The 27,990-nt window shown below is 39.7% G+C and overlaps 1 protein-coding gene across 1 annotated transcript; it reads right to left on the bottom strand.

The window, feature by feature from the left end:
* CLDN1 (claudin 1) lies at nt 7,174–24,901 on the bottom strand. The gene is made up of 4 exons (XM_005675123.3): nt 24,435–24,901; nt 14,467–14,631; nt 11,288–11,372; nt 7,174–9,586 (listed from the first exon to the last, which is right to left on the bottom strand). Exons 1-4 carry the CDS (start codon nt 24,655–24,657, stop codon nt 9,424–9,426), a joined length of 636 nt encoding a protein of 211 aa, XP_005675180.1. The 5' UTR covers nt 24,658–24,901; the 3' UTR covers nt 7,174–9,423.

The following is a 27,990-nucleotide window of genomic DNA, read 5'->3' as shown; positions in this document are numbered from 1 at the left end:
TAGGTGTTAGACCAGGCTGTGTTGACTAGTTATGGTCCATGGACCAAATTTGGACCACAGCCTTTTTTTTTTTTTTTTTAATCTCTATGGTCTATAAGCAAAGAATAGTTTTTGCATTGTAGACAGTTGAAGAAAGAAAAAAACAAGGAAGAATATATGACAGAGACTATATATATCCCATAAGGCCTAAAATATTTACTATTTGGATCTTTGCAGAAAGATTGCCTGCCCCTGTAAAGCCTTTCCTGTCTTTTCCTGCTTTCTTTACCCTTTCCAACAGGAATTAACATTCGATCTCTTGCAATTCTAACTCCATCTTGACATCTTGCTCCACAGAATACTTACACTGAAACAATTAGTCTTTGCTACTACATGATATTATTAAAATGTAATCATTAAAAAGATTAGTAAAGGGCAAAATTGGGACTAAAATCCAGGGCAGTCCTATGATTCTAATACACCAGACTTCCACGAGGATACTTTTGAGAATACTAGAATGAAATATTTGGAAGGTAATAACAGATTCAATAATAGGTAAAATAGATTTGGTTTCTACTTTTATTGACTCTTAAACCTAGTGATTATAGGTATCAACTTAAGTGTCTAAAGTTTGGGGCATATTTTCAGCTTGTTAAGTCATATGAAAATAATGATTGATCACACTCTTCTTTTTAAAGTCCTTTCTTCATTTTAGAGTTCCACACCCCTGCCTTCTCCCACTGCCTCCTGATCATCTCTACTTGAATGTGCAATAGGCATCATAATCTTAACATGTCCAAAATAAAACTTCTGATATTCTCTTCCAAACCTGCTTTCCTACAGCCTCCCATCTCTGGTTTTTAGCAGCTCCATCCTATCAATTGCCCAGGCCAAAAATCTTGGAGTCATTTTTAACTCTGGTTTAAACTTGCCATCTCATATTCAGTCAATTAGCAAAACCAGCTGGCTCTACTTTCAAATATTATCCAGATTATAATCACTTCTTACTACCCGGCTATCACCAAGCCATATCTTGCAGGATTATTGGTAATAACTTTCTATCTGAACTCATGCTTTTCTCCTTACCGTCCTTATTCTCAACACAATAGAAAAAAAAAGATACATCTTATTTTAGATCTCATGTCTTCTCTGCTCAAAACCTAACATTATCCCTTCCTTTTATTTAATGACAGATGAAGTCCTTACAGTAATCCACCGTGCCCTATAGTTTAAATTCCCCTTCCCTTCAAGCCTTTGTCTCCTATCAGTCTCTTCCTAGCTTAAAGCATTCAGACTACACTGGTGTCCTTACTCTTTCATCCCTGGTAGCTCAATTGGTAAAGAATTTGCCTGGGTTCAATCCCTGGGTTGGGAAGATCCCCTTGAGGAGGGCATGGCAACCCACCCCAGTATTTTTGCCTGGAGAATCCCCATGGACAGAGGAGCCTGGCCAGCTGCAGTCCATGGGGTCACAAAGAGTTGGAAACAACTGAGTAAGAACAGCACCACCTTAGAGCATCCAAATGGAAAGATCTTTCCCCTATATAATTGATATTTTTCTTCTTCTATATATTGTTTCTTAAAAATAACCTTTTCATTGAGGACTTCCATGACTTTAATTATTTTATTTCAAAAAAGATTTATTGGAGTATAGTTGCTTTACAATGTTGTGCTTCTGCTATATAGAAAAGTGAATCATCCATACATATACATATGTCCCCTCTCCTTTTAGATTTCCTTCCCATTTAGGTCACCATGGAGCATTGAATAGAGCTCCTTGTCCTATACAGTAGGCTCCCATTACTTATTTTACACATAGTAGTGTACATACTAGTAGTGAGTAGCATGGCAACCCACTCCGGTATTCTTGCCTGGAGAATCCTATGGACAGAGGAGCCTGATGGGCTACAGTCCATAAGGTTGCAAAGAGTCGGACACAACTGCAGGGACTTAGCACTGTCTGTACATGTCAATCCCAATCTTCCAATTCATTCCACTTCCTCTTCCTCCCTTGGTGTCCATAAGTTTGTTCTCTACATCTGTGTTTCTAATTCAGTTTTGCAAATAAGTTGATCTGTTTCATTTTTATAAATTCCACATATAAGTGATATTATACAGTATTTGTATTTCTCTTTCTGACTTATTTCACTCCGCCTGGCAGTCTCTAGGTCTATGCATGTCTCTGAAAATGGCGCTGGTTTTTCCTTTTAATGACTGAGGGATAATCCACTGTATGTATGTATCACATCTTCTTTATCCATTCCTTTATCCATTCCTGATGAGATTTTTAGGTTAATTCCATGTTCTGGCTATTGTAACTAGTGCTACAGTGAACACTGGGGCGCATGTGTCCTTTTGAATTATGGTTTTCTCTGGGTATGTGCCTAGGGTGGGATTGCTGGGCTATATGGTAGTTCTATTTTTAGTTTTTTGAGGAACCTCCATACTGTTCTCCACAAAGGCTGTTCCGACATACATTCCCACCAACAGTATAGGAGTGTTCCCTTCTTTCCACACCCTCTTCAGCATTTATTTATAGACTTTTTGATCAGAGTCATTCTGACCTGTGTGAGGTGATACCTCACTGTGGTTTTGATTTGCATTTCTCTAATAATTAGTGATGTTGAGCATATTTTCTTGTGTGTATTGGCCATCTGTATGTCTTCTTTGGAGAAATTTCTATTAAGGTCTTGTCCATTTATTCATTGGGTTGTTTGTTTTCCTGATATTAAGCTGCATGAGCCCTCTGAATATTTGTAACACTTGTCCAAGCTTCCCAGTTCTTGCCGACTTTAGTTTTTATCTATATAGTTTATTACCATTTCTTATACCATATCTTTAGCATGTTTATCTTATTGTCTGTATTCCCCGTATAGAATGTAAGTTCTAGACGTGAAGGGTTTTTTTTTTTTTTTTTGGTCTATTTTATTCATGGTTGTTTACATTGCACAAATCCAGGTCCACTGTTTCTTTTGTGGCAGAAAATACTTGGCTTCTTAAAATTATTATCAGAATGAGTGAATGAATGTTTATGAACTCTGAATGGTAACAGTATATTACCATACACTTGAATGGAAGGAGAAAAAGAAATCAAAATTATTTTTACTTTGTGATACTATGAAAACAGTGAAAAGATAACAACCTCCAAAGCTTATCTTTGGGAAAGAAAATATGATTAGAGAAGATTACATCAAATTATTAATAATTTTGTTTTTGAGTAGTGCAGCACAGTATGGCTATTACAATATTTAAGATAATTATTTCTACCTTTCTATATTTTTCTACTTTATTATTAGTATTAGTTTGAATTTTATTATCCGGAAAAATAAATATTGTGGTGAAAATAATCCTCAAAAATAAATTCCTTTGTCCTTACTCTATCAGAGGTCATTTTTCTACTTGTATTCCACTCTCATCTAGAAGGAAATGTTCTCTGCTATCCCAACCCTTGTTTCAGATGTGTGCTTGTTTCAGATCTCTCTTAGGTTATTGGATTTTTTTTTTAAAATTAAGCAGCATCAGTAGCTACCTGAGGAAACCACAACATTAATGGAAATAGGAAACTTAATGGACAAAACGATTAAAAGAAGAAAATGCCCCTTTGGGAGAAGAAAGTACTCTAGTTCAGGACATCTCATTTAAGAAATACTTGTACAGTTTTCAAACTTTCTTCCTGCAATTGGTTTGTGTGTGTTTTTACTTTTTTCTTTTGGGGGAAATAGACAATCAAAACAATAAGTTAAATAAATTATGACATAAATAAAACCACAGAAATGTTATACAATTAAAAATAAATGTGGCAAGATTATGCTTTGGCTAAGGGCTTTTCTGAAATTTTCATATAACAAAGGAAAATAACTCAGTGATTATAATACAATAAACACCTCCTTGAACTAATATTATTTGTTAAACAGAAGGCTTTCTTTAAACGAGAATTTGCTTTGTATTAATGACTATTATATGAGTTTGAGTAAACTCCAGTAGTTGGTGATGGACAGGGAGGCCTGGCATGCTGTGATTCATGGGGTCGCAAAGAGTCAGACACGACTAAGCGACTGAACTGAATGACTATTATGGTGAATGATTTAAAAATAATAGAAAATGACAAGAAAGAAGGCTATTTACCAAAGAAATATGACAATAGCTTCTGAAAACTACCTCCTTTTGACTCCTTCCCTTCTTAAGTGAGCAGGACCCCTTGGGGCCTTGTGGGGGACAGGGACAGGTCCTTCCGCATATCCTCTGCTTTAGCTCCTCTCTGAAGTACCTAGTTTTTGATGTGATTTCTGGAGTTGTTTTGCAGATGAGAAAACCCCTCACCAAAAAGAAAATGTTAATTACTAGATGACCAAGAGCGCATAACCCCAGGCCTCCTGAAGCCTGCTGCTGCTTCTGCTGCTAAGTCGCTTCAGTCGTGTCCGACTCTGTGCGACCCCATAGAGGGCAGCCAACCAGGCTCCCCCGTCCCTGGGATTCTCCAGGCAAGAACAGTGGAGTGGGTTGCCATTTCCTTCTCCAATGCCTGAAAGTGAAAAGTGAAAGTCAAGTCGCTCAGTCATGTCAGACTCTTTCGCGACCCCATGGACTGCAGTCTATCAGGCTCCTCCGCCCATGGGATTCTCCAGACAAGAATGCTGGAGTGGGGTGCCATTGCCTTCTCTGCCTGAAGCCTAAAGACTGTCAATATTAACCTCTATCACACCACCTTGTTACCTCACCATCAGCCAATCAGAGAACTGTGTACAAGCTGATCACATACCCTGTGACCCCTATTCCCTCATTTGGCTTTTAAAAGTGCTTTGCTGAAACCCTTCAGGGAACTCAGGGTTTTTAGGACAGGTGTCACCCTTGCATGGCCCTACAATAAAATATTCTCTGCTCCGAACTCTGATGTTTCAGCTTGTCTGGCCTTACTGAGCTTGCACTAATACTCTCACCAGAACAAACAAAAAACACCTAGAATCATGAAATAGAACCATGACCTGAGAGAAAAGGTAAATGAACAACATTGTCGTCTACTAAGTGCCTGGATATGTGTTTACACAGAAAATTTTTTTAGCACACTTGGCCTTGAGAGAAAACATAGCCCAGAGGTTTGCAGTTCAGAATGTGCATTGGAATCCCCTGGGAAACTCATACCTAATACTGTTTTCTCAGAAATTCGGATTCCCTTAATCTGGATTTAAGTCCTTGGAAGTTGGAGGTTTCAAAAACCTCCAATGGTCAAAAGCTTCCATGTTGTTATGGATAAGAACCACTGAGTGGGGCCAAGCTCTTCCTTTTACAAATGAAAAAATAGCGAATAGAGATCTCTATAGCTCACTGGGGCTGATCATTGGCAGAACCAGTGCTAGATTTCAAGTTCATTTTTCTTCCCACTTAACACTTTTCACCCTGCTGGGGCCTAGGAAAGAGTCTTATTTATTTCCTATACCCTTTAGCCTTGTCTGCATTTAATGGCACTAGTCTATGGTAGGTGTTTAATAAATATTAGTTGAATAAATCCATAGCTCTTGCTAATTACTGCTACTGGTCATATGGGAAAAACCTGTGGAAGATGAATACTCAAAATACCATGTGTTCCCCAGAGTTTCAGAGCATTGAGAATGTTTCTCATTGTGTAAATCCAACAAGATGTCCCTACATAACCCTGGAAACTGCAGTGACTTCTGCCAGTTTCCATGGTACCAGCTAATTGTAGAGATTTTAGGGCAGCTTGGGGATACCTAAGGATATATCTGGGGTTGGAAAGGAGACCACAGAAATCTTACACCTGAGCCAAACTCAAAAAGAAGGAAAAAAAAAAATCCATTACCAGAGTTTACTAGGACCAACAGCAGGCTTTCAAATGTGGGAATATGGGGATGGCATGGAGTTTTTCCTGGACTTGGACACAGATCCACATAGAAAGTACTAGCTGATGAGGAGAGACAGCTTGGTTTGCAGGACAGTGGCATCCAGAAGGAGGAGCCTACACAGAGGTGGTGTCTACTTGGTATGATTGACAACCCAGCTTTTCTGTTCAGAGTTCTTATCAGCACTTAGGGATTTTATTTCCTCTCAAATTTCATGGGCCTGGACCCACCCAGGAGAAGATTTCAGTTCTGTAGAAAGAGTGGAGACCTGACACATCTGCGTAATTTAAAGGGACTGACAGTAGTCTTCATCTCTCACCCTGAAGGCTAATGTCCCCATAGAGCTTCACATGGAGCTCAATCCTTTGTTTACTAGCCTGTCTCTGTACTATGTAAATTGCTTAAGAAGTGGTTACAACTAAGGCTGTATCAATCATTGATATTTTTAGATAATGAGTGAATAAGTTTCATCACTTACTTTCCTAAGAAGTAGTTTTGGTAATGTGTGCGTGTTCACGTGCTCAGTCCTATCCAACTCTTAGCAGCCCCATGGTCCAACAGACGTCTCTGTTCATGGGATTTCCCCAGCAAGAATACTGGAGTGGGTTGCTATTTTCGCCTCCAGGGGATCTTCCTAGCCCAGGGATTGAACCTACATCTTCTGCATTTCCTTCATTGGCAGGCAGATTCTTTACCATTGTACCACCTGGTAATTATTACAAAACCAATAATGGATTTCTAGCCGTCTTTCACTCTGCCAACTTGTAGGAAACACAACCAACTTAAGTTTTCACAGTGCTTTACAGCTGACTACTTTATCGCTTAGTCATTTATTGTAGTATGTCTCCTTTCTATGGAGGAGAGAAATGAAGTTCTCTGTCCTGTCCTTCTCTTCTGTCACCACCCTTGGTGAGGAAGAAGCGCAGTTGGAGAGCAGTAGGGCCTTCCAGTAGGTGGAGTCACGCAAATACTTGACAAGTGGCCCGGAGGCACCATAGCTATTTCCCAGGAATACATGGTAAGCTGGATCCTATCCTGAGCCATCTCATCTTCCATGCAAGGCAATCTTGAAATAAATGATTAAAAAAAAAGAATAAACCGACTAAAGATTTATATTAAAAAAAACAATTTATTGAAAAAGAGTAATGCTTTATACAAATTCCCATTACAAACCCCTGAACTATCTATCCATTTCCAAGTAAGGTAGTAGAGTACAAAAATATCAAAGTCAGACAGATTCTGGTGTCACAATTCTGTTGGCCATTTTGTACTATGGACTTCTTTTCAGAGTTTACCAACTAGTAACCACATGTATTAATACTTGCCCATCATTAGGATCTATGAAGGTAGCAGAGATTCTTTGAATTATACATTCTAGGAGCGCAGACTTTCAGGTTTGGAAGACGCACTAAAATTTACTAGGTTCAAGTCCTATGATTCAGTCCTTTGGATAACTTCCCCTAGGTGGTTTCACTATGAGTTGCATTTCTAAACTACCTATCCTAGCCATGTTAGCTGCCAGCTAGTAGCGATACCTCTGATGACATCACTTAACCAATATCCATCTTGTATACCCTTACAAGTTATTAAAACTCAAAAAAATCTTCCATCCTTTGGTCAACACTTACACTTCCGTTTTACCCATTACATCTGCAAACTTGTTCTAGGTCAAGTCTGCATTCCTGAAAGGAGAAAATCTTAGCCACACGAAAAGCATTAGGCCACATTAATCAAAGAAAACTGACTTCCTTAATTTTTTTTTTTTTTTTCACTTAGCAAGCTGAAATTCACTTGTCTCCTCACTTGAGAGGTTGGTTAAGACAGGAAATCCATTTCTTAAAATTTCTCTTTTCAGTCATTTGAAAAATAGTCTAAAATCTATGTACTTAAATTCCTTGATTCTTTCCCCTAGTACAATACTTTTCACCTTACAAAATCACATTTACGTGTATCCTGTCTCACTGGATCCCCTCAATAGCCCTGTGAGGTAGGCAGGTCAGGCATTACAATCCTCTCTTTAGAAATGAAGCAATAAATCTAGGGCAACCTGTGCCTTGCCCAAACTCACACTGTAATTGATAGCACCAAGATTCAAATCAAGTCTCCAGACACTGAGTCAACACCCTTTCCATTACAACATCTTGCTGAAGTGAAGGAGTTACTTTCCACAAACTGGAAAACTAAGAGCAATTGTTAAAATGGAACAGGGTGCCAACAAAATGGTGGCCACCGCTGAAAGGAAGCAAACAGGCCTGAGGAGAGAGGAAGGTGCCTAACCACGAGAAGGCCTGTGTGTAGGTTTGGTTCAACGACTTCTTAACAGCCAATTTAGCAAATAGAAACACTACTTAGGCCTGTTTCATGTTCAAAGAATGAGCATGATATCAACTAATTAATATTTATACCACTCTACCAACTGGTTAAGTAGCATTATCTCAATTTGACAGATGGGAAAAGAGGGGAAAGATTAAGTGACTTGCTTATAAGCTACAGAGAGAATATTCGTCATTAGAGTATCACTACAGAAATTTGAGTACTTCATTCAAACAGTCTGTTCCTCTCTGGGAAGAGAGGTAAGAAATATACAAGAGAACAATACAGTTAAGGAAGGGGACAAGAATAAGGTAGTTTGGGAGGGTATATAACTGTGAATAAGTAGCTCAAAAATTTAATCAATGAAATTGTGTTACAATACTTGGAAAAGCAGCACACAGTTCCTCAAAGGGACAAATATTTTCAAAGCAAATAAGTGTGTTAGAGGTCAGGGTACAGGAGGCGTATGGGAAGGTCAACAGGAACATATCATCCAGCCACACACAGAAAGATTTGCTCCCAAAGCTCTGGTCTGCAAGAGACTCTTATTGACTTTAGGAATAAAACTATAGGCATATAAAGTGTTAGTGTTATCAGATTCAAGAGTTAAGCTCAACCTCACAAAAAACAAAGGCATAAAAATGACTTAATGCTGAAACAGCAAGTGCTAAAAGATCATGGTAATAAAAAAAAAATATGATACAAACATTTAAAGAGGGCACATGTGAAGAACTGAAATAATTCATACTTGGTAAAGCAGGTCAGGTCTTCTGTGGAAGACACCAAAAGCTGATGAAGGAGGGTAAATTATTCTTGACCTATTATATATGTATACATAAAGAGAGAAGAATTTGAAAAATGCCAAATAAATGACTTAATTAAGAATTAAATATTTTTTTCACTTTTTAGATATATTTTAAGAATGCTGGTACCAATACAATGGGAATAAGGATTCATACTAATTTTTTTATAGAAAAACATGTTTATGTACATATCTATATATATTTAAGGAATGCTCTCTCCCCTCATTTGAGATGATTACTCAGTGGGAAGCAGTAATACAAATGGTAAAGGCTTCCCTTCTGTATTGAGGAGAGGAGATAAGATAAGGCTAAGTCGTTTTTAGCAATGGATATTTTTTTTAAAAATATGTTTTTTGTTGTAACACCACAGTTCAGACTACAAGAGTCAAAAGCTAAGATCTTAAGGTCAATGCCAGTATTTCAATGTCCATTTCTTGTTGGTTCCAACAGGGTTGTCAGCTTTTGCTTCCATGTCACACATAGTCTTTCCCACTGGAAGGTGCTGGCTTGGGATAGGGCCTGGGTGTTGGGTAAGATGTTGTTTTCCGGGGACAGGAGCAGCACAGCAGGGCACCTCCCAGAAGGCAGAGAGAAGCAGCAGCCCAGCCAATGAAGAGAGCCTGACCAAATTCATACCTAAAAAAGAAAAGGTGATTCATTTGCTTAATCAATGAACCATTGGAAACTTCTCTAATGTAATTAAAGAATGAAATTGATATCACACTCATTTTTTTTTCACTGGAAAAAAATCCCCTGTGATCCCTTTAAGTTTTATGAAGTACTTTAAGGTTTGTGGACACACACACGAAAAGGTTCACATTACAGTTGTTGACAATTTGCAACAGTAGATCAGGCAATGTGTCACGTAACACCAGGTTAATTATACAAATATTTCCAAAGACTTTTCCATGCGTAGGAGACTTTTAAAGTATGCCACATACCTTAAAAGTCAGGTTTGGAATATGGTTCCTAGACTAAAACTTAACAAGTCATGCTATCACCAAGTAACAAAAGTATTCTATAAAAAACAAAACAAAAAAACTGCCAGAGTGTTTTGGAGACTATTAGACTTTTCAACAGTTAACCCCTGATAAACACTGAAATCTGATCTATGGTTTTGCGGAAAAAACTCCTAAACAACCCATAGATTGTTCTAGGTTAAGTTGACCCAGGTGAATGTATTAAGCCATACTTCTGGGAGAAGATCTGTGACTGATGGTCAGCAATAAGGAAAGAGAAGGGTTGGATCTAGAATGATAAGGCCTGAGTTTGAATCCTGATGCAAACTCTCAGCTGCTGAACTGTGGGCCATGAACTCCATGTCTCAACCTCAGAGGCTGCTTCTCTTAAAGCACAATGATCCCATCTTCCTCACTGTACTGCTTTTAGGATCATGTGAGACAGTGTAAGTAAGTATACAGTGCCCGGCAATTTACAAAGTGCTTTCATATCCATTACTGGTAAAATTTTAGCCTATTGACCTCCAGCAGTTTCTGTCCCTACTTTGTAGTCTTATGGGATAGGTTCCAACAACACGGCAGTATGTGTTTTCTTATACATGGGTGACTATAAACAAAGAAGCACATCTTATCTCTCCACCACTAGCATTTTTCATCCATTCATCTTCGCACTCAACAAACAATAATTACATCTTAACATCCCAACTCTGAATATAGTTATTAGGCTTTAAAGAAGTGAACACAGTGAGACAAAGAACCTTGTCTCTGATCAAAGGGTGTCATTACATGAGAGCCAAGAGTCAGCTCTTTAACTTCCAAACTTGCAATATTAAGAAGGATGATCTTTCTAAAATTATTTTATGGATGTGATGAAACACATAATTTCATAGTGGTAACTCATCCTTTTCATAAATAAAATAGTTTTTCCATAAAGAAAATTGTTAGGAATGAAGTTTCTGTTAGAGGTTATTAACCTGTACAATAGAACTGTTTTTTTGATCAATCATAAACTACGTTTAGTTACAAATAATCACAAGTGTTGTATCAGAATATACTTCAAAAATGAAATTTCAAATACATTGGTATCTTTATTAATATTAAAAAAATTAAAAAAATATGAAAAAAGGTCCTGCATACATTTGGAAAGTATACAGCTTTTCTACTTTGAAGTTTATTTTGTCATCAATACATGCCATTAAAGTAATTATCAAACTATTTTTAACATGTCACAGGCCATTCAAGTTATTTTCAATTTTGGCAAAAATTCCATAAAATTCTGGATAGCAAGTCTGGGAAGTCACCATACTAACTGGACTTTGAAGAACATAAAAGGGTATTTTCTCAGAGAACAAACAAATTTATACGTGACTAACATTACCTGGCATTGACTGGGGTCATGGGGTCATAGAATTCTTGAACAATTCTATTGCCATACCATGCTGTGGCAACTAAAATAGCCAGACCTATAGAAATTCAAACCAAAAGACTGTTAATCACCATGGAACACTGAGCATAAATGCATGGCTCATTAAATTTATAAGTATTTTACAAGTATGAACTTTCATCAATAATGCTGACATTTTAAATTTAGTCCATTTTAATTCAGACGACATTAATTTAGGATGAATAGAGGTTCAAACATGATTTTGTATAAGTGTTCTCTTAAGACAGACAAAAATACTAGGTTGGAGTTAGGCACATGACTGTTCATGTCATCTTATTCACTTACAGTTTAAGGTCCCTGGCACAAATAACATTCTTTTGGAAACATTCAGGAGATTCATGTCATTTAAGATCTCTTTAAAATAGATTGTTATAAATTAGTGTGCTAGACTACTTTTGATAAAACCAAAGTCCTTATTAGTAAAGCTCATCACTTAAAAAAGGGAAGATGAAAACTCTTCTACATTCTTCTTGGCCAAAAAGCAAAATTCACATTTCTGAAGGATCAAAATGAATGTAAATAGCCAGATAGCAGGAACACATTGGACCTGGCTCAGGGTACCCCAATCACCTAAATCCCTACACCCCTATTGGCCAGATGTTCCAGGTCTGGCCATGAGATTCTCTGAGGCGCCACATCAGATCATTGTATGCAGCGCACTCTCAGTTTCTCATACCTCTCGCATTTCAGTGCACGTGTGCATGCTCAATCTTTGACTGGATTGTAGCCTGCAGGTTCCTCTATCCATGGGATTTTCCAGGCAAGAATACTGGAGTGGGTTGCCATTTCCTCCTCTAGGAGATCTTCCAGACCCAGTAATTGAACCTGCATGTCCTGTATTAGCAGGTGGATTCTCTACCATTGAGACACCTGGGCAGCCCCACAGAAACCACTTAGTCAAAATAATCTACTCTATCATTTATTAAAATAAGTATATAGAACCTCAATTTTTCTTATCTAAAGAACTTAAATCATTTCTTTTTATAGTCTGGGCTTAGGTGGCACTAGTGTTAAGGAAAATGCCTGCCAATGTAGGAGATGTAAGAGACACAGGTTTCGATCCCTGGGTCAAGAAGAACCCCTGGAGGAGGGCATGACAACCCACTCCAGTATTCTTGCCTGGAGAATCCCATGGACAGAGGAGCCTGGCAAGTTATAGTATATAGGGTTGCAAAGAGTCAGACATGACTGAAGTGACTTAGCACACAGTCAATCTAAAAATTCATCAATTTAGACAGATTAATATTTCTATGCTATACCCACTGCCCTCTTCCTCCTACAAAAAAAGTGGTCCAACCTAACTGCCTCTAATACTTGAAAGAAAACACTGTGGCTTTTGGCTGTTCGAGTAGAAAATATGAATACTCTGGAACTTGCAACCCTCACTCCTAGAAGTCCGTGAGACTGCAGGAGTGATGGACGGGAGTTACTAGGAGATCAGCGGAGGACAGGTTCTACTCAGTAAGTGTACTCTTAGCCTTTGGTGTAAAACCTGTGTTGGGAATAAAATGCTCTGCAGTAGTAATTTGAATAATCTGTAACCAAATGTTTAGTAAAGCCACAGGCATTCTTCCTTCATTGTTCATGAAATCCACATACTTTTCTTAAAGAGAAAATGAGGAAAAAATCTAATCTAATCTAAAAATTCTAGTTTTTCCTAGTGGTAGATTATACTACTAATGTCATTTCCAAAAACAATAGACTACCATATATAGTTTATGTAATAGTCTTATTGTTGCTGTTTAGTCTCTAAGTCATGTCTGACTCTTTGTGACCCCATGGACTGTAGCTTGCCAAGCTCCCCTGTCCATGGGATTTCCCAGGCAAGAATACTGGAGTGGGTTTCCATTTCCTTCTCCAGGCAATCTTCTCATCCCAGGGATCACGTCCATATATCCTGCATTGGCAAGCAGATTCTTTATCATTGAGCCATCAGGAAAGCATATGTAATAGTCTATTTCAAAACAATAGACACCTACAATATATGACATATAATAGTCTATTATTTTATATACATGCACATTTTTATATGCACATATTATCTTATTTATTTTTTAATTTATTTATTTTAATTGGAGGTTAATTACTTTATAATATTGTATTGGTTTTGCCATATATCAACATGAATCCACCACAGGTATACACGTGTTCCCCATCCTCAACCCCCCTCCCTCCTCAAACCCCCTCCTTCCTCCCTCCCCATACCATCCCTCTGGGTCGTCTCAGTGCACCAGCCCCAGGCATCCAGAAACACCAATACAGTATACTAACGCATATATATGGAATTTAGAAAGATGGTAATGACAACCCTGTATGCGAGACGTTATTTAGTATTAACTTTATTATAAGACTTTACAAATGAACTGTCCTTGTCCTCTTCTGACTCTCATTTTCTCAAAGGTCACATAAGATTTGAATAAAGCAATAAATCCATATTTATTTTCTATGGAAAATGTAATCTCACTCTTTTGTCAAGGTTTTTATTCCAAGACTTTTCTGTATTATTTTCTTTTTTTAACTCATTTTTTCTCATTTCCTACCATTCCAATATTCTATCTGAACTCCAAATGCCCTTTCTCTTCATTGATCTATCGGTAAAACCTGTTCATTCTAGAATCAGTACTGCTTACATGGAATAATGTCCTCCTCTTCCTCCAATAATCCCAGCCCTATTCATTCCATTCATTTATAACTGTATGATTATACCTTCCTCATGTTCTCTCTCACCATTCCCCATCTTTCCCACGTAGTATCAGTAGAGACACCACAGAAATTTTCTGAATTACACAGAATTGGTCCTTAGTATTTGCCAGATAGAAAAAATATCTCCCTTCACTTGAGGAGACTGTTTCTAATGAATCAGTTAGCACCTGAAACCTCAGGAAATAGACCTGTCAACTGTGAACATAGACCTCAAATTTTTATTCAGTTCCCATTTGAGAAAGTGAAAGTCAATTGGGTTTAAAGTTTCTATGCTTCATATTTTAAAGGAACTGAATTCAATTGATTTAAGAGCAATAAAACCAACATGATCTAAGGAAGCAAAAAAACTAGACCTTAAAAAATGTCAGAAAGCGTTTAATAAGGTCTAAAAGGGACAGGGCCTCTCTTACCTGAAATAAGAAAGATCACACCCCCAAAGACAGCCATTCGCATCTTCTGTGCCTCGTCGTCTTCCATGCACTTCATACACTTCATGCCAACGGTGGCCACAAAGATGGCTATTAGTCCCAGCAGGATGCCGATCACCATCAAGGCACGGGTTGCTTGCAGAGTGCCTGACAAAAAACATTTTAGAACATGTAACAATTATGCCTAGACCAATGAGAGAAGAGTGGTAGAAGACCAAGTACATTTCAATGCTGTATGGAAGACAGGAAACATAACCAGGAGTCAGGAGACCCCAGTTCTAGTGATGCCTCTGCAGGAACCCAACATAGTTTCTCCTCTGGAAAAACAAATATCTGGCTGAACGATGAATAAGAATTCCTCCAGCTCTAACAGTTTATGTTTTTAACATTAAATTCAAAATCTGCTGAAAAATAATTAATGATCTGGTTGAATAGGCTTATAACACATTGTTAATTCTTACTAATGGAGAATGTTAATTCTAAAATAACAATCACACGTTATCCTTAAAGTTAAACCATTTATGCTTTAAATGGTTTACAATATATCTTGGTAACAGTCAACAGCTTTATACTCCAGTCATCAAGCTGGGGAAAATCTGGGTAGGTGAATGTGGAAGACAAGAAATGAATTTCTCATAGATTGTCTTGGCTGGATAAGCAACACATAAATCCAGTGATGGGGTGGGGTGGGGATCTGAAAACCATTTTTTCAGAACAAAACATAATAGCCTTTGATTTTGGAACATAGTAGGTTTATATTCAGAAATATCACTGGTGTTTAAAACTATTTAAATTACTACATTGTAAAATGGCTGAAAATTTGATGTAGCACTTCTTAGGATTCCACTAATTTTCTAATTTCTTGTTCTTGTCATTGGTATACTAAGTCATGATCAAATATATAGGGCTAGGTTTGAGATATGCCAGTAAATATATTAAAGAGTAAAAGCGTGATGCTATCCCTATGGCATAAATTCTCAAAGAAATTCTCAAAAATATCTGAGGCACAGATTCTCAAAGAAAAGTGAGTTGTAACTACACTGGTTAGATGAGTTTGACTTTAGATTTATTTCCTCCATCAAATAAAGATCATTATCTCTTTGACAGTGTTAACATATGATGTCTTTTTGCAAATATAAAAATTGTTTATATTATAATAACAAAGTGTGCTAACTTATGGGTAAGCCAGTTACTGTTCTTTGGGATCATGTTTTTATTATGTAAAGTATGAATGATGATATCTGTAACCAGGAAGTTGGAACAATTGACTTCCTAATGGTCTCAAAACTGGATGACATGAGAGAAAGGTTTTATATCTCAGTATCTAATTTAGACTTAGGCTCAGTGTCAGTATTTTTAGGGTTGAGAATTTAGGCTACAAGTCATAATTAACACTAAAGATTTTTAAAACATCAATTTATTAAATTTTTTAATATTTCCATCCTTGCCGTAACCAGGTAATCTATGATAAAATCATCGTGATCTCTTTCTGAAAGTATTAAAGACATTTTCTGACTGTATATGAGAGAGATTTGGGAAGCCAAGATAACTTTTTACTTGATTTAATTACAAAGCAAACCAAAGGCACTCTCATGCTCCCCTCATAGATTCACTTCCCCATAAACGCATGTGGGCAAGTATGCACGCAACTTATACACTTATTTGAAGACTGAAGGTTGGCCCAAGAACTTCTGAATCAAAACATGTTTCATGGATCATGGGTTACCAGGAACTATCAGCTCAGTTCAGTTCAGTCACTCAAGTCGTGTCCGACTCTTTGCAACCCCATGAACCGCAGCATGCCAGGCCTCCCTGTCCATCACCAACTCCTGGAGTCCACCCAAACCCATGTCCATCGAGTCCATGATGCCATCCAACCATCTCATCCTCTGTCGTCCCCTTCTCCTCTTGCCCTCAATCTTTCCCAGCATCAGGGTCTTTTCAAGTAAGTCAGCTCCTCACTTCAGGGGGCCAGAGTATTAGAGTTTCAGCTTCAACATCAGTCCTTCCAAAGAACACCCAGAACTGATCTCCTTTAGGATGGACTGGTTGGATCTCCTTGCAGTCCAAGGAACTCTCAAGAGTCTTCTCCAACACCACAGTTCAAAAGCATTGATTCTTCTACGCTCAGCTTTCTTTACAGTCCAACTCTCACATCCATACGTGACCACTGGAAAAACCATAGCCTTGACTAGACGGACCTTTGTTGGCAAAGTAATGTCTCTGCTTTTTAATATGCTGTATAGGTTGGTCATAACTTTCCTTCCAAGGAGTAAGCATGTTTTAATTTCATGGCTGCAATCACCATCTGCAGTGATTTTGGAGCCCAGAAAAATAAAGTCAGCCACTGTTTCCACTGTTTCCCCATCTATTTGCCATGAAGTGATGGAACTGGATGCCATGATCTTAGTTTTCTGAATGTTGAGCTTTAAGCCAACTTTTTCACTCTCCTCTTTCACTTTCATCAAGAGGTTCTTTAGTTCCTCTTCACTTTCTGCCATAAGGGTGGTGTCATCTGCATATCTGAGGTTCTTGATATTTCTCCCAGCACTCTTGATTCCAGCTTGTGCTTCTTCCAGCCCAGCGTTTCTCATGATGTACTCGGTATATAAGTTAAATAAGCAGGGTGACAATATACAGCCTTGACGTACTCCTTTCCCTATTTGGAACCAGTCTGTTGTTCCATGTCCAGGAACTATAGCTGCTTATGAGATTATTGTGAAACCTCCCTTGGAATCACAAATTATACTGTGGTATGAAGAGAAAAGTACCAAGGACTCCATAATTATGGCGTGTCCTTCCTTCTGGTTTGCCAATCGTTTTGCAAAGGCAAACATGCTCAGAAGGAAAATAAAAAATAAAATAAATAACCTGTTCTACATAACAGAGATTTCTGATCTGGTCCTAAGTGCCACTCAGAAAGAAAGCATTTCAATCAAAGGAACACTGGAAAAGGAGATGCTGAAAGTCACAGAGATGATTCACGTGGAGGACCGGGTGACCACTCATCCATTTTGCCTGACTCCCTAGGTTTTAAAACTACAAGTCCTGCCTTCTGAGAAGGTCTTCAATCCTGGACAAACTGGGAAAGCTAGCCACTATTGGAGGATGTTTGGATGTGGAAAGTAAAATGAAAAGGGTTAGCAAGGTAAGCAGAAGGCATTTATCATGTATGATTTTGCAAGCTAGGGAAAGGGGTTTGGAGTTTATTCTAAATGTAGCAGAAGCCATTTAGGGTCTTAAAGGAGGAATGAAAAGATTTTTTACCCTCTGTCTTCCTCTGACAGCCCTTCAAATATGTAAAGCATTTTACTTCTCTCAACCACCTTTTGCTCTGTCTGTCCATTAAGCTCAATTTTCCAACCTTTATTCACCACTTTGGTTGCTTTCTCTGATGTCTTAAGTTTTCTACTTTGAGTTGTAGGGCTTCAAACCAGATCCAGCTTCTATAATCATTCTGATCTGTACTTCATGTATAAACAGCAGGCCACCAGCCCAGCAGGTCTGAGCACTTGGATCACAAGGTACTCTTCCGAGGAGTCTGCTAGGCCTCAAGCTACTGAGTCAGGCCTGTATAAAACCACCCAGGCAGAGAGCGTACATGGATCAACCATTTCAGGACTCCACCTGCACTTGCCTGGGATTATCTCGTTTTCACAGTCTTCATCTCCGAGTTTGTTCTTCTTTCAGTTCTCAAAGAAAACACATTTAATTCACACCCCATTTTATTCTTTCCAATACTTTACAAAATTTCAAAGGGGAAAGGAACAGATATTTTGGTCTGTGTGCTACAAACCCTAGTAAGTCTTATAGTGTAAAGAATTATACGCATAATGCACAAAAATAACAGAGAAAATGGGGGAAAACCTATACTCAGGAATCGTATAAACCATATATTGCAAGGAGATCATGTTTCATTTTTAAAAATCTGATAAAGCAATAGTGTTATTTCGTGAAGCAGTATTTTTTCATTTATGTCTTGAAATCCATTGGCTTAGGAAATGTCTGTATTTTATAATACTAGATGGGCATCAGACACAAAATCTCATCTTGCATCACTGGAGATATTTGGATGAATTCTTAACTATAGTGATATGTGGGGAGAAATGTAAACATAGGGAAAAAAGGCTGAGAATCATAACAGCATCAAAACTCACTAGTTGGGCATATGTAATAGTGGATTACAAATCAAAGTAAGCAAGTGTTACAAGTTAGGAGGGTTTTACATGCAGATAGAATCTAAATTGCACAGTTTTAAGCTGGAACCAGATGAATCCTTCAAATTAACGTCTTATGGAAGCCTTTTAAGTCAGAGAGCTAAAATATGTAATTGTGGGCTCCTTGATAACTTGGCCAAATATTTGTTCATATTTCTATTCAAAGCACTTAGTACCTGGCAAGTTTCATGGATTATTCAATCTGGAATCAATTAGTTTAAATTTGAATATGTCTTTATCTTTTAAAAATTCATATATAATTGGTAAAAATACCTTTTGTGTTAAGCTTAATTTTTGAAATTACACTGAGAAACACCTCTTAGAAAGCCTCAAGATACTAAAACCTTGCTACATAAAGGCAGCTCTAGTTTAGATTATTAAAAGCTAGAAATTCACCTACAGAGAAAAAAATCATACTTTTTGTTTAACCAAATCTAATTAAAAAAATTTTTCTAAATTGTGCATCTAATGAGCTTCCAAGATGAAGTTTTTTTTCTGATGGAACAATGACCAGCAGGGCAGAGAAGTTGAGAAATATTTGAAAGCCACCAAATATTTTAGGCCAGAGAGATAAAGTCTTGAACTATTAACTCTGAATTGACCTGAGTGGCTCCAATCTGAAGCAAATATGTTCCTTTCTGGCCCATTAAATTTGCCTCTACAATATTATTACCACCGATTAAAGCTGTCTTTGGAGAAAATGGTTAGCAAACATTCAAAAAGGTACACTATTTATTGTTCCTCATAGTTATTCCGCAGTACATGGAGAAGGCGGTCTTTTAATTATACTTAGCTAGACTGATAATCTTGAGATTAAAGACTCCCTAAGGAGTTCTTAACACTTGCAACCTGAAAGTATAATTTGAAAACCTACTTACAAAGATCTCTACTTATGAGACAAGAAATGAGTTAGAAGTTACTGATCTACTACAGTGAGGTTAATCAACATAAGCGTAGAAAGACAAGCAGAGACAAGTCAGTGGAATTTTTTTTCTTCCTAAAGCATTTCTAATGTCTTACTACGCAAACAGCAGAACTTCTTTAAATACCTGTCATTGTTCATGCTATTTACTAGCCATATTACTATATTATTACCCTATTATGTCATAAATAAAGAAGATTTTAATTATATCTCTATCTTCAGGCAGTCCCTCTTTGCATCAGTAGTTGCTTAACAAGTATTAAGCAGATAAACTGACCACTGGGTGACTAGAACAAAAATCCTCTTTTCTCTTCTGCAATTAAATGAACTCATCACAGACTGTCACAGAGCTATACTCCCATGGCTTCTTCACTTATTAAACTGTTCACTTTTAGTCAAGTTCAAAGTTTCTCAAGAGTCTTCACTGTTAGCATTTCCATTTGATTCATGTATGAACTGGTGGCCACTGGGTGTGACCTCAAGACTCCAGCACAGTCAATAACTGTGGTCTGGGATAAGGCAGGACTTAACCGCTTTTCAGGATGTTCCAAACATTTTTGCTATCTTTGTTTCTTAAGAGAAACTGTCTCATGATTAAATGTACGCTTCTCTGTTACTTCTGTGCCACTTAGTCGTCACTCCAATCAAGGAAGCCTAAACTCTGCCACTTGCCTATGTCCTTTGCATCACTGCAGTTAGTAACAAAGACTGCTGGCACTGAAAGGAATCAACATTTGCACATTATCAATCATCTTAGCTGCATTTCTAGGAACAAGGATAGGGCCTGGCTCATGCTGGTTGAATGGATGAATGAGTCACGGATTCATCTCCCTGTTCCACCCACTCTGCCCTACTTTGCAAGTGGGGAAACTACAGTCCAGAGAGATCAAGTGGCTCACCATTATAAACATGGCCAGTTAGTGTAGAACTGAGTATTCAAGTTTGCGTTTGGGTTTTGACTTTCATCATTCCAAAAATCAGAACTAATTCTCAAAACAGATCTGAACACAAATGGCCCCTTAAACACTAGTGGTTCAGCAGGCCTAATGCAGTCTAGAGAAGTGTAAGGAGGTGCCCTCATCTCTGCCTCTGCGTCAAAGACCATCCAAGTCAGTGATTTTATTCTTTGATTGAGCCTGACATCATGGTGAGAGTTCTGGGAAACTTCACCAACAACCAATACTCATTAAAGCACACCTACACACATGTGGATTCATGTAAAGCAAGTTGAACAGGCCAGAGGAGCTTATAAACAAATTACAGAATCCTAAGGTTAGATGAGACTTACAGAGAGTCTAGGCTAACCTCCCATTTGTCTGGGACTTGGATTTTCCCTACAGCATTCCTTCAAAATACTTATTTATTCCTCTGCCTGCACACCTCCCACCATGCAACCTCCTGGGGCAACCCAGTTTTTGGACAGCTCTAGCTATTAAAGTCAAGCCAGGAGAAGCAATTAACTAAGCACATGAAATAGGAACTAGCTTGCCAAAAGTTTGAAAAATGAATCAAAACAAGGCAAGACGTACAGTTTAATCAAGAAAATCAACTCTATCTGGCACTCTCTTTTGCATATTCCAACTATCAGTCATCAGTGTCAATAAACATCCATTCTTGGATGGGAGTGAAACTGTCTTAGCCATAGTAAAACCACAATCCATGGTGTATTATTTTTTTTACCCAGGAAGTTCCCCAGTTACATTTTCATAGACTGCTTTGCAAGAACCATGTAAAGAAGCCTTGCTGCGTCTCACTTTTGACATTGCCTTAAGTGCACTGTATCCCTTTAGACACTGCCATGAGCTCTTTGCAGCTGACACCAGTTAGAGAAGGGGAACCAGGGATTTTAACACATCTAGTGCTATAACCTTTATAAATCCCAGAATCTGAGCCCTAAATTGCCAAGTGGGCTCCACTGGCAAAGAGACAAGCTACAATTTTAAGCAACTTCTAAGTTTTTCACTTAAAAGCACTTTGTGGAGTGCAACTTGTTTCAAGGAACACTAATTATATGTACAGATAAGCCTGTTCACCTCTGGATATCACGGTACTAAACCAAAAACAGCCAATGAATCACCTCCCAGGTCTCTACATCAGGTGGGCATGAGCACAACTGTCCAGGTGGAGAAACAGAGACAGGTAGGTTCTCTGGGCTCCATCCAAAGGCATCTAGTGAGTCACTGGCAGGTTGGGAAGTATACCTGTGAATCAAGGCTCTCTCTTCTGAGAGTCAGTTTTGAGAGAAAGGCCTCAGCCCCACCTTTGATAAACTCTGGCATTAACCAAAAGGAAAATAGGAACAGACATGGAGTTAAAAAAAAAAAAAATCATCAGAAAGCAATCTCCAAAATGGGTAGAGGAAAGGCAGTGTTCAGATCTTCCACCACAGCTTTAAAAATCATAACAGTTATGTTAGGTATAAATGAAAATAAAACATTTTAACACGTCTTCATGTATAGGAATAACCTATTTTGGTATTTACAACATGGATTGATCTGATTTCATTTGGCTGTTTAAGGAAGGTAAAAGAAAGTCTATTTGCACATGTTGAAAATGAACTACTAGTATTTCCCTGGTGGTCCAGTGGCCAAGACTCTGCACTCCCAGTGCAGGGGAGCCAGGTTCGATTCCTGGTCAGGGAACTAAATCCTACATACCACAAGTAAAAGATCCAAGATGCCCCCGAAAAGATTGAAGATCCTGAGTGGCACAACTGAGATCCAGGGCAGCTGAATAAACATAATTTGAAAGATACTTAAAAATAAGCAAATGAACCATTTTGTTCAGAGGAATCAGAGATCTATCTGGAATTGTCCTTACAACCATCTCCATCTGCCAGTGCTTCAGTTTGACATGCCAGATGCTGTACAATTCCTTACACGTATTTATCCATCCATGAGGAGATTCGATGATTATATAAAGTCATATACTTAATGTACTCCTTATATTTGGCATGAAAGAATCCTAATATGGGAACTCTGAAAAGCTGAAATGGCAACACTAAAAACCGCCATGTGTACACTGACTCACAAATTCCACAGGTACTCGAGAGTTTTAAACAGATTCGAAACAGAGTGAGTAACTCTAAAGGGCATGGCTTTTGACAAAACCACACACAGGAGGTGGACAAAGCAACTGAAGTAAATTTGAGCGACGGCTTGAACACTGCTTACCGTCAGCACACAAAGGGGACTGGTGGGCAGGCTTGTTTGTCTAGGCAAAAGCTAAGGAAGCTTTTATTCAAGTTAGTTCAAGTGCATGACAGATACAAGCTCAGGACAACTAATGTCATATCTCAAGGAAGCTACTCTAGCCATGAATTGTTATTACCGAAGTAAGCAGGAATTTAATGAATTTCTGACAAAACACTCAGAAGTTTTTGTTTTAAAAAACAATAAAAGAAAAAATCCATCCTGTCACTTTTCTCTCCATCACATCTAGGACTATTTCTCTCTACATAATCCTGGCCAAACTTATGAAAGAAAGAAGCCAACATTTGTTACACAGAAATTCCTCTGTGGAAGACAGAAACTCAGAGAAGACCCGCCCTCTCTCTCCCAATCTCTGCATTCATCAGCTGTATCTCCTTAGTAGCTTCATTTTCCCCTTTATATAATGGAGGGAGGTAATTTTGAACTTCTCTTTCTTCTCATCCTTTTTCCACCTGCCACCCACGTTTACTTTCCAAAATAAGACTATACGATCTCCTCCTCTGAAGACTCCTGGTCTGAGAGCTAAACCTTCTGGGGAATCTTTAGAGACTTACTTCTTCAAGGAGTCACTGGAGGGAAAGACTTCCTCACACTTGTTTAGTCCCTCAGTCATATCTGAGAATCTGCAGCCCCATGGACTGTAGGCTGCCAGGCTCCTCTGTCCATGGGATTCTCCAGGCAAGAATACTGGAGTGGGTTGCCATTTCCTTCTCCAGAGAATCTACTTACCTGGGGGATAGAACCCAGGTCTCCTGCACTGCAGGCAGATTGTTTACCACTGAGCCACTGGGGAAGCCCCCTCCACACTAACTGGATCTTAGAAGTCAAAAGAATCAGAAGATTCAAACTCAAGTGTGAGAAGACACTAGGTTGAGACAGTCTATGTAGGACTCTGATTTCTTCTCATGATAACTCATAGAAAAGATAGAGAAAAAAGTTATATCTAATAACTGGCATTATCTATTTAATTTTACAAACTGGAGAAGCTTTCAGACTCCAGATTTTTCAAGGCACATCATTTTCTTGTCCTAACCCTACAGTTCTTCAATTTGCACAGAATCTGAGAATGTCCAGGAAAGGCCTAAGAGCTCAAATTCGAGTTTGGCTCAATTGCCACCCCACTCATGGGTATGTAAGCTGAAACTCACACCTTGAGAAGAGTGTCACCTAGGGAGTTAGAGGAAAAATTAGAGCTTAGGTCTGGTTGGCCCTTTCCCCAAACCAGGGTTCCCTCTACTACCTTATGGGGGGGCACATGGTCAGAAGACTTGATCCACTGAAGGTTGACAGACATGTAATCACACAACAGAACCTCTCCATAGCTACTACTCCAAAAGAGAGCCATTTGGGGTTGGGTCCCTGTAGCTCAGACAGCAAAGAATCTGCTGGCAATGAAGGAGGCCCGGGTTCGATCTCTGGGTAGGGAAGATCCCCTGGAGGAGGAAATGGCGACGCACTCCAGTATTCTTGCCTGGAGAAGCCCATGGACAGAGGAGCCTAGCGGGCTACAGTCTGTGAGGTTGCAAAGAGTTGGACACGATTGAACGATTAACATTACACCACCCTGAGCCACAACTGGGGAGGGGGGAAGGCACTCACTGTTCAGATTCAGCAAGGAGTCGAAGACTTTGCACTGGATCTGCCCGGTGCTCTGCGACACGCACGACATCCACAGCCCCTCGTAGATGGCCTGGGCCGTCACGATGTTGTCACTAGCATAGGAGTAAACCTTCCACTGGGGCAGCGCCGTGCTGACGATGGAGCCGATCCAGCCCAGAAACGCCAGGATGAAGCCCAGCAGCTGCAACCCCGCGTTGGCCATGACTCGCTCGGGCGCCCGCGCTGGCTCAGGGGCAGCAGGTGCACAAGGCGGAGTTTGCAGGTGCTCACCCGGGACTCCCGAGGGTGACGGAGCCTAGCGGAGGAAGTTATTGCAGGGAATCCTGCCCCCTGCGCTGACGTCGGAGAAGCTCTGGGACCGGGTCCGCCTCTTGGTCGGCGCTGCGGTTCGGAGGCGAGAAGCTGAGGCTGCTCCCGGACCGCGACTGAGATGCAGACCCGCTGGGCGCCGCGATTTAAAGCAGCTCCGCCCAGGAGCGCAGCGCCCTCTGGCGGTTTCCGGGCGGCTTGCTGGAAAGCGAGAGGGAGCGCGGGAGCCCGAGATGGGGCCGAACTCTGGCGGGAAGGTCCTGCGAGCCAAATGGGGACACGAGAAGGATCAGGTACGCATCGTGTCCCGGTGCTGCTCATTCCCTCTCTTTTCTCCTCTTGCCCTTTTCCTCTGTGAGCCTTCCCAGGCTTTCCGTTCATTCAATCCACATTTATCCAACAATGACTACGTATGACTAAACACTAAAAAATGCCAAGATGAAAAATTAAGACCTCAAGAGACGCACAGTTTCGTTTCCGACTTTTTCCTCGCTGATTAAAAGACATTTCTATGGCTCACCACCCCTCTAACCTCCCTCACACACTTTCCTCCCTTTCCGTTCAGCCTCCTCCCCGTTTTCCTTTCCTCCCAATGCCCTTTCTTCCATTCGAGATCTCTCCTAGAATCATAAAAGAAATGTTGATACTTTATTTATTAGGAAGCGGAGACCCAGAGAGGAAACGTGATTTCCGTAAGACCATACAGCACGTTGATAGCATATGCAGTACTCTGGTTCTCAGCCCACTCTGCCCAACTACATCTTAGCTTGACCGAAATATATGTCCTTTGAGCTTCCCTGGTGGCGCAGCAGTAAAAAGAATCTGCCTGCCAATGCAGGAAAGGCAAGAGGCACGGGTTCAGTCCCTGGGTCTGGAAGATCCCCTGGAGAAGGAAATGGCAACTCACTCCGGCTTTCTTGCTTGGAAAATTGTATGGACAGAGGAGCTGAGTCGGTTATAGACTATGGGGTCTCAAAAAGTACCTCAGTGAGTAGGACTTGACTGAACACACACACCCATCCTTATGGAAATACAGTCTACCCACCCCTACCCCTACACTTGTACACACCCACACCCACACCCAGCCTACCTTCCACCATTCCTACACTTGAACACACGCACACATCATCATCATCACCCTCTTTCTCACAGCACTTTGTCTTAGAGCAGTGATTCATTCTCAGAGGGACCTGGCCACCCAGGCCCCTGCCCCTGCCCCCCCCCCAAAGGGTGTTTCTCTGATGTTATTCATCAGAGGTGACAGTATCTAAAAAGTACCCCCTCTCCCCCCACATAGAAAGAGACCTGTCCTGGGATTAGAAGTCCAAGTTCTGGCTTTTGCAGTGTGACTGGATGTGGCCAGAATCTCAGATTTTAGTTTAGTTAGCCTTTACTTTTGCTCTGTGGGTCTCTAAAGCTTCCTTCTTTGTAGTTACACAGAAGTGTACCTCAGATGCTGTGGTTTGGAATAATTAAAATGTTTTCTCAACCTCTTTGTGTGTGTGGTGCCAGTGTGGTGGGAGGAGAAGCTTTTATGGTTTTAATAAAAACAGAAGCACCTCCCAGGCAGAAATAAACTTGCAAAAGGGAAAACAAGATATGTTTCAATATTTCCTATGGCAACTGCCAGTTTGTATTAAGGAGGGAGTTAAAAAATTTTTCATAGTGTGATTGAGAGGGGTGAAGAGAACTCTGCCATTTGGGGGAATGTTGGTGGTGCAGGAAGGGAAGCTATGCATGTGTGAGGTGAGACAGAATATGGGAATCTCTGCATCTTCTGCTCAATCTTGCTGTGAGACTAAAACTACACTTCTAAAAAAATATAGAAAAACAAAAGCCCCACCACCCTCATTTCCACCTGGCTATCATCAGATACCTTAGGAAGGTTTAAATTCAAAGGACAAGTCTGCATGGAGATTTAAGGACTAGCAAAGAAGAGGGTGGACTTCCTTGGTGGCTTAGTAGTAAAGAATCATCTTGCAATGTAGGAAATGCAGGTTTGATCCCTGGGTCAGGCAGATCCCCTGGAGAAGGAAATGGCAACCCATTACAGTATTTTTGCCTGGTAAATCACATGGACAGAGGAGCTTGGTAGGCTACAGTCCTTGGGGTCTCAATAGGATTGGACACAACTTAGCAGCTAAACCACTGCCACCACCAATGAAAAGGATAACGCATAAGCTAGATGAAGAGATTTAATTTGGGATAAGCAGGAATTAAGCAAGTGGTGTCCTTCCTTATCTGAAAGCCTGTTCAGACCCTGGGAAGGCTCTCAGGCTGATCTGTAAGGCAGGACCACATCCAGGCTAAGTCCTCAGAGTCTGGGCCCACAGTTATTAATTCTTTCTATACCCAGATGAATGTTCTGTAGGGTCCTGTGAGAGATATCAATCACATTTGATTTATTTATTCCCCAGGACTGTTAAGCTCAGGAGAAGTTCTCAGACTTTGCTTAGGACTAGACTACCATCATGTGAGTCAAATAGTCTTATCTTTTTGTTCCAGTCAATTTAGAATTAAGACTATTAAATTTTTGTCTTTGTTTTTTAGATTAGAGTTGGAGAAGGAAATGGCAACCCACTCCAGCACTCTTGCCTGGAAAATCCCATGGACGGAGGAGCCTGGTAGGCTGCAGTCCATGGGGTCGCAAAGAGTCGGAGACGACTGAGCGACTTCACTTCATTTCACTTCAGGACCTGTTTTTATCAACCTTCAGTTTTCAGGGAATTAAAGGGATGAACTCTGTGGTCAGTATGGCCGCATGTTTTTTGTTTTTTTAGTCCAGGTCTGTGTGAGACTGATTACTTCATTACCCACGGCATATTTGTGATGCTGTGGTTGATGCTGTTTACTCCACTGTGATCCATGCCATCTCTGGCATATCTAATCCTGTCTAGTTTCTTGTGCTTCCCTCAGAGCAAATAGTGAGATAATGGTTCACCAGAAATCCATCAACTTAAAGAGGAAAAACAACTTACAGACATTGGTCATTGAATATGAAGTATAAACAGAGGTTTATATATACCAACTCCTATGTGAGGTGACCATTCAGGTATGACCTAAATCAAATCCCTTATGACTATATAGTGGAAGTGAGAAATAGATTTAAGGGACTAGATCTGATAGACAGAGTGCCTGATGAACTATGGACAGAGGTTCGTGACATTGTACAGGAGACAGGGATCAAGACCATCCCCAAGAAAAAGAAATGCAAAAAGCAAAATGG

Source organism: Capra hircus, chromosome 1, assembly GCF_001704415.2.
Source record: "Capra hircus breed San Clemente chromosome 1, ASM170441v1, whole genome shotgun sequence".
Lineage (NCBI taxonomy): Eukaryota > Metazoa > Chordata > Mammalia > Artiodactyla > Bovidae > Capra > Capra hircus.
Note: the sequence above shows the minus strand (reverse complement) of the source record. Positions and strands in the feature narration are given on the sequence as shown.

Excerpts from the sequence above, each read along its gene's own strand:
- CLDN1 (XM_005675123.3), bottom strand. The coding sequence starts at position 24,657 with ATGGCCAACGCGGGGTTGCAGCTGCTGGGCTTCATCCTGGCGTTTCTG. Across the intron at positions 11,373-14,466 it reads TGTGATCTTTCTTATTTCAG|GTCTGGCTATTTTAGTTGCC; the intron begins GTAAGAGAGGCC and ends GAATTTCTATAG. Across the intron at positions 9,587-11,287 it reads ATGACCCCAGTCAATGCCAG|GTATGAATTTGGTCAGGCTC; the intron begins GTAATGTTAGTC and ends TTTCTTTTTTAG.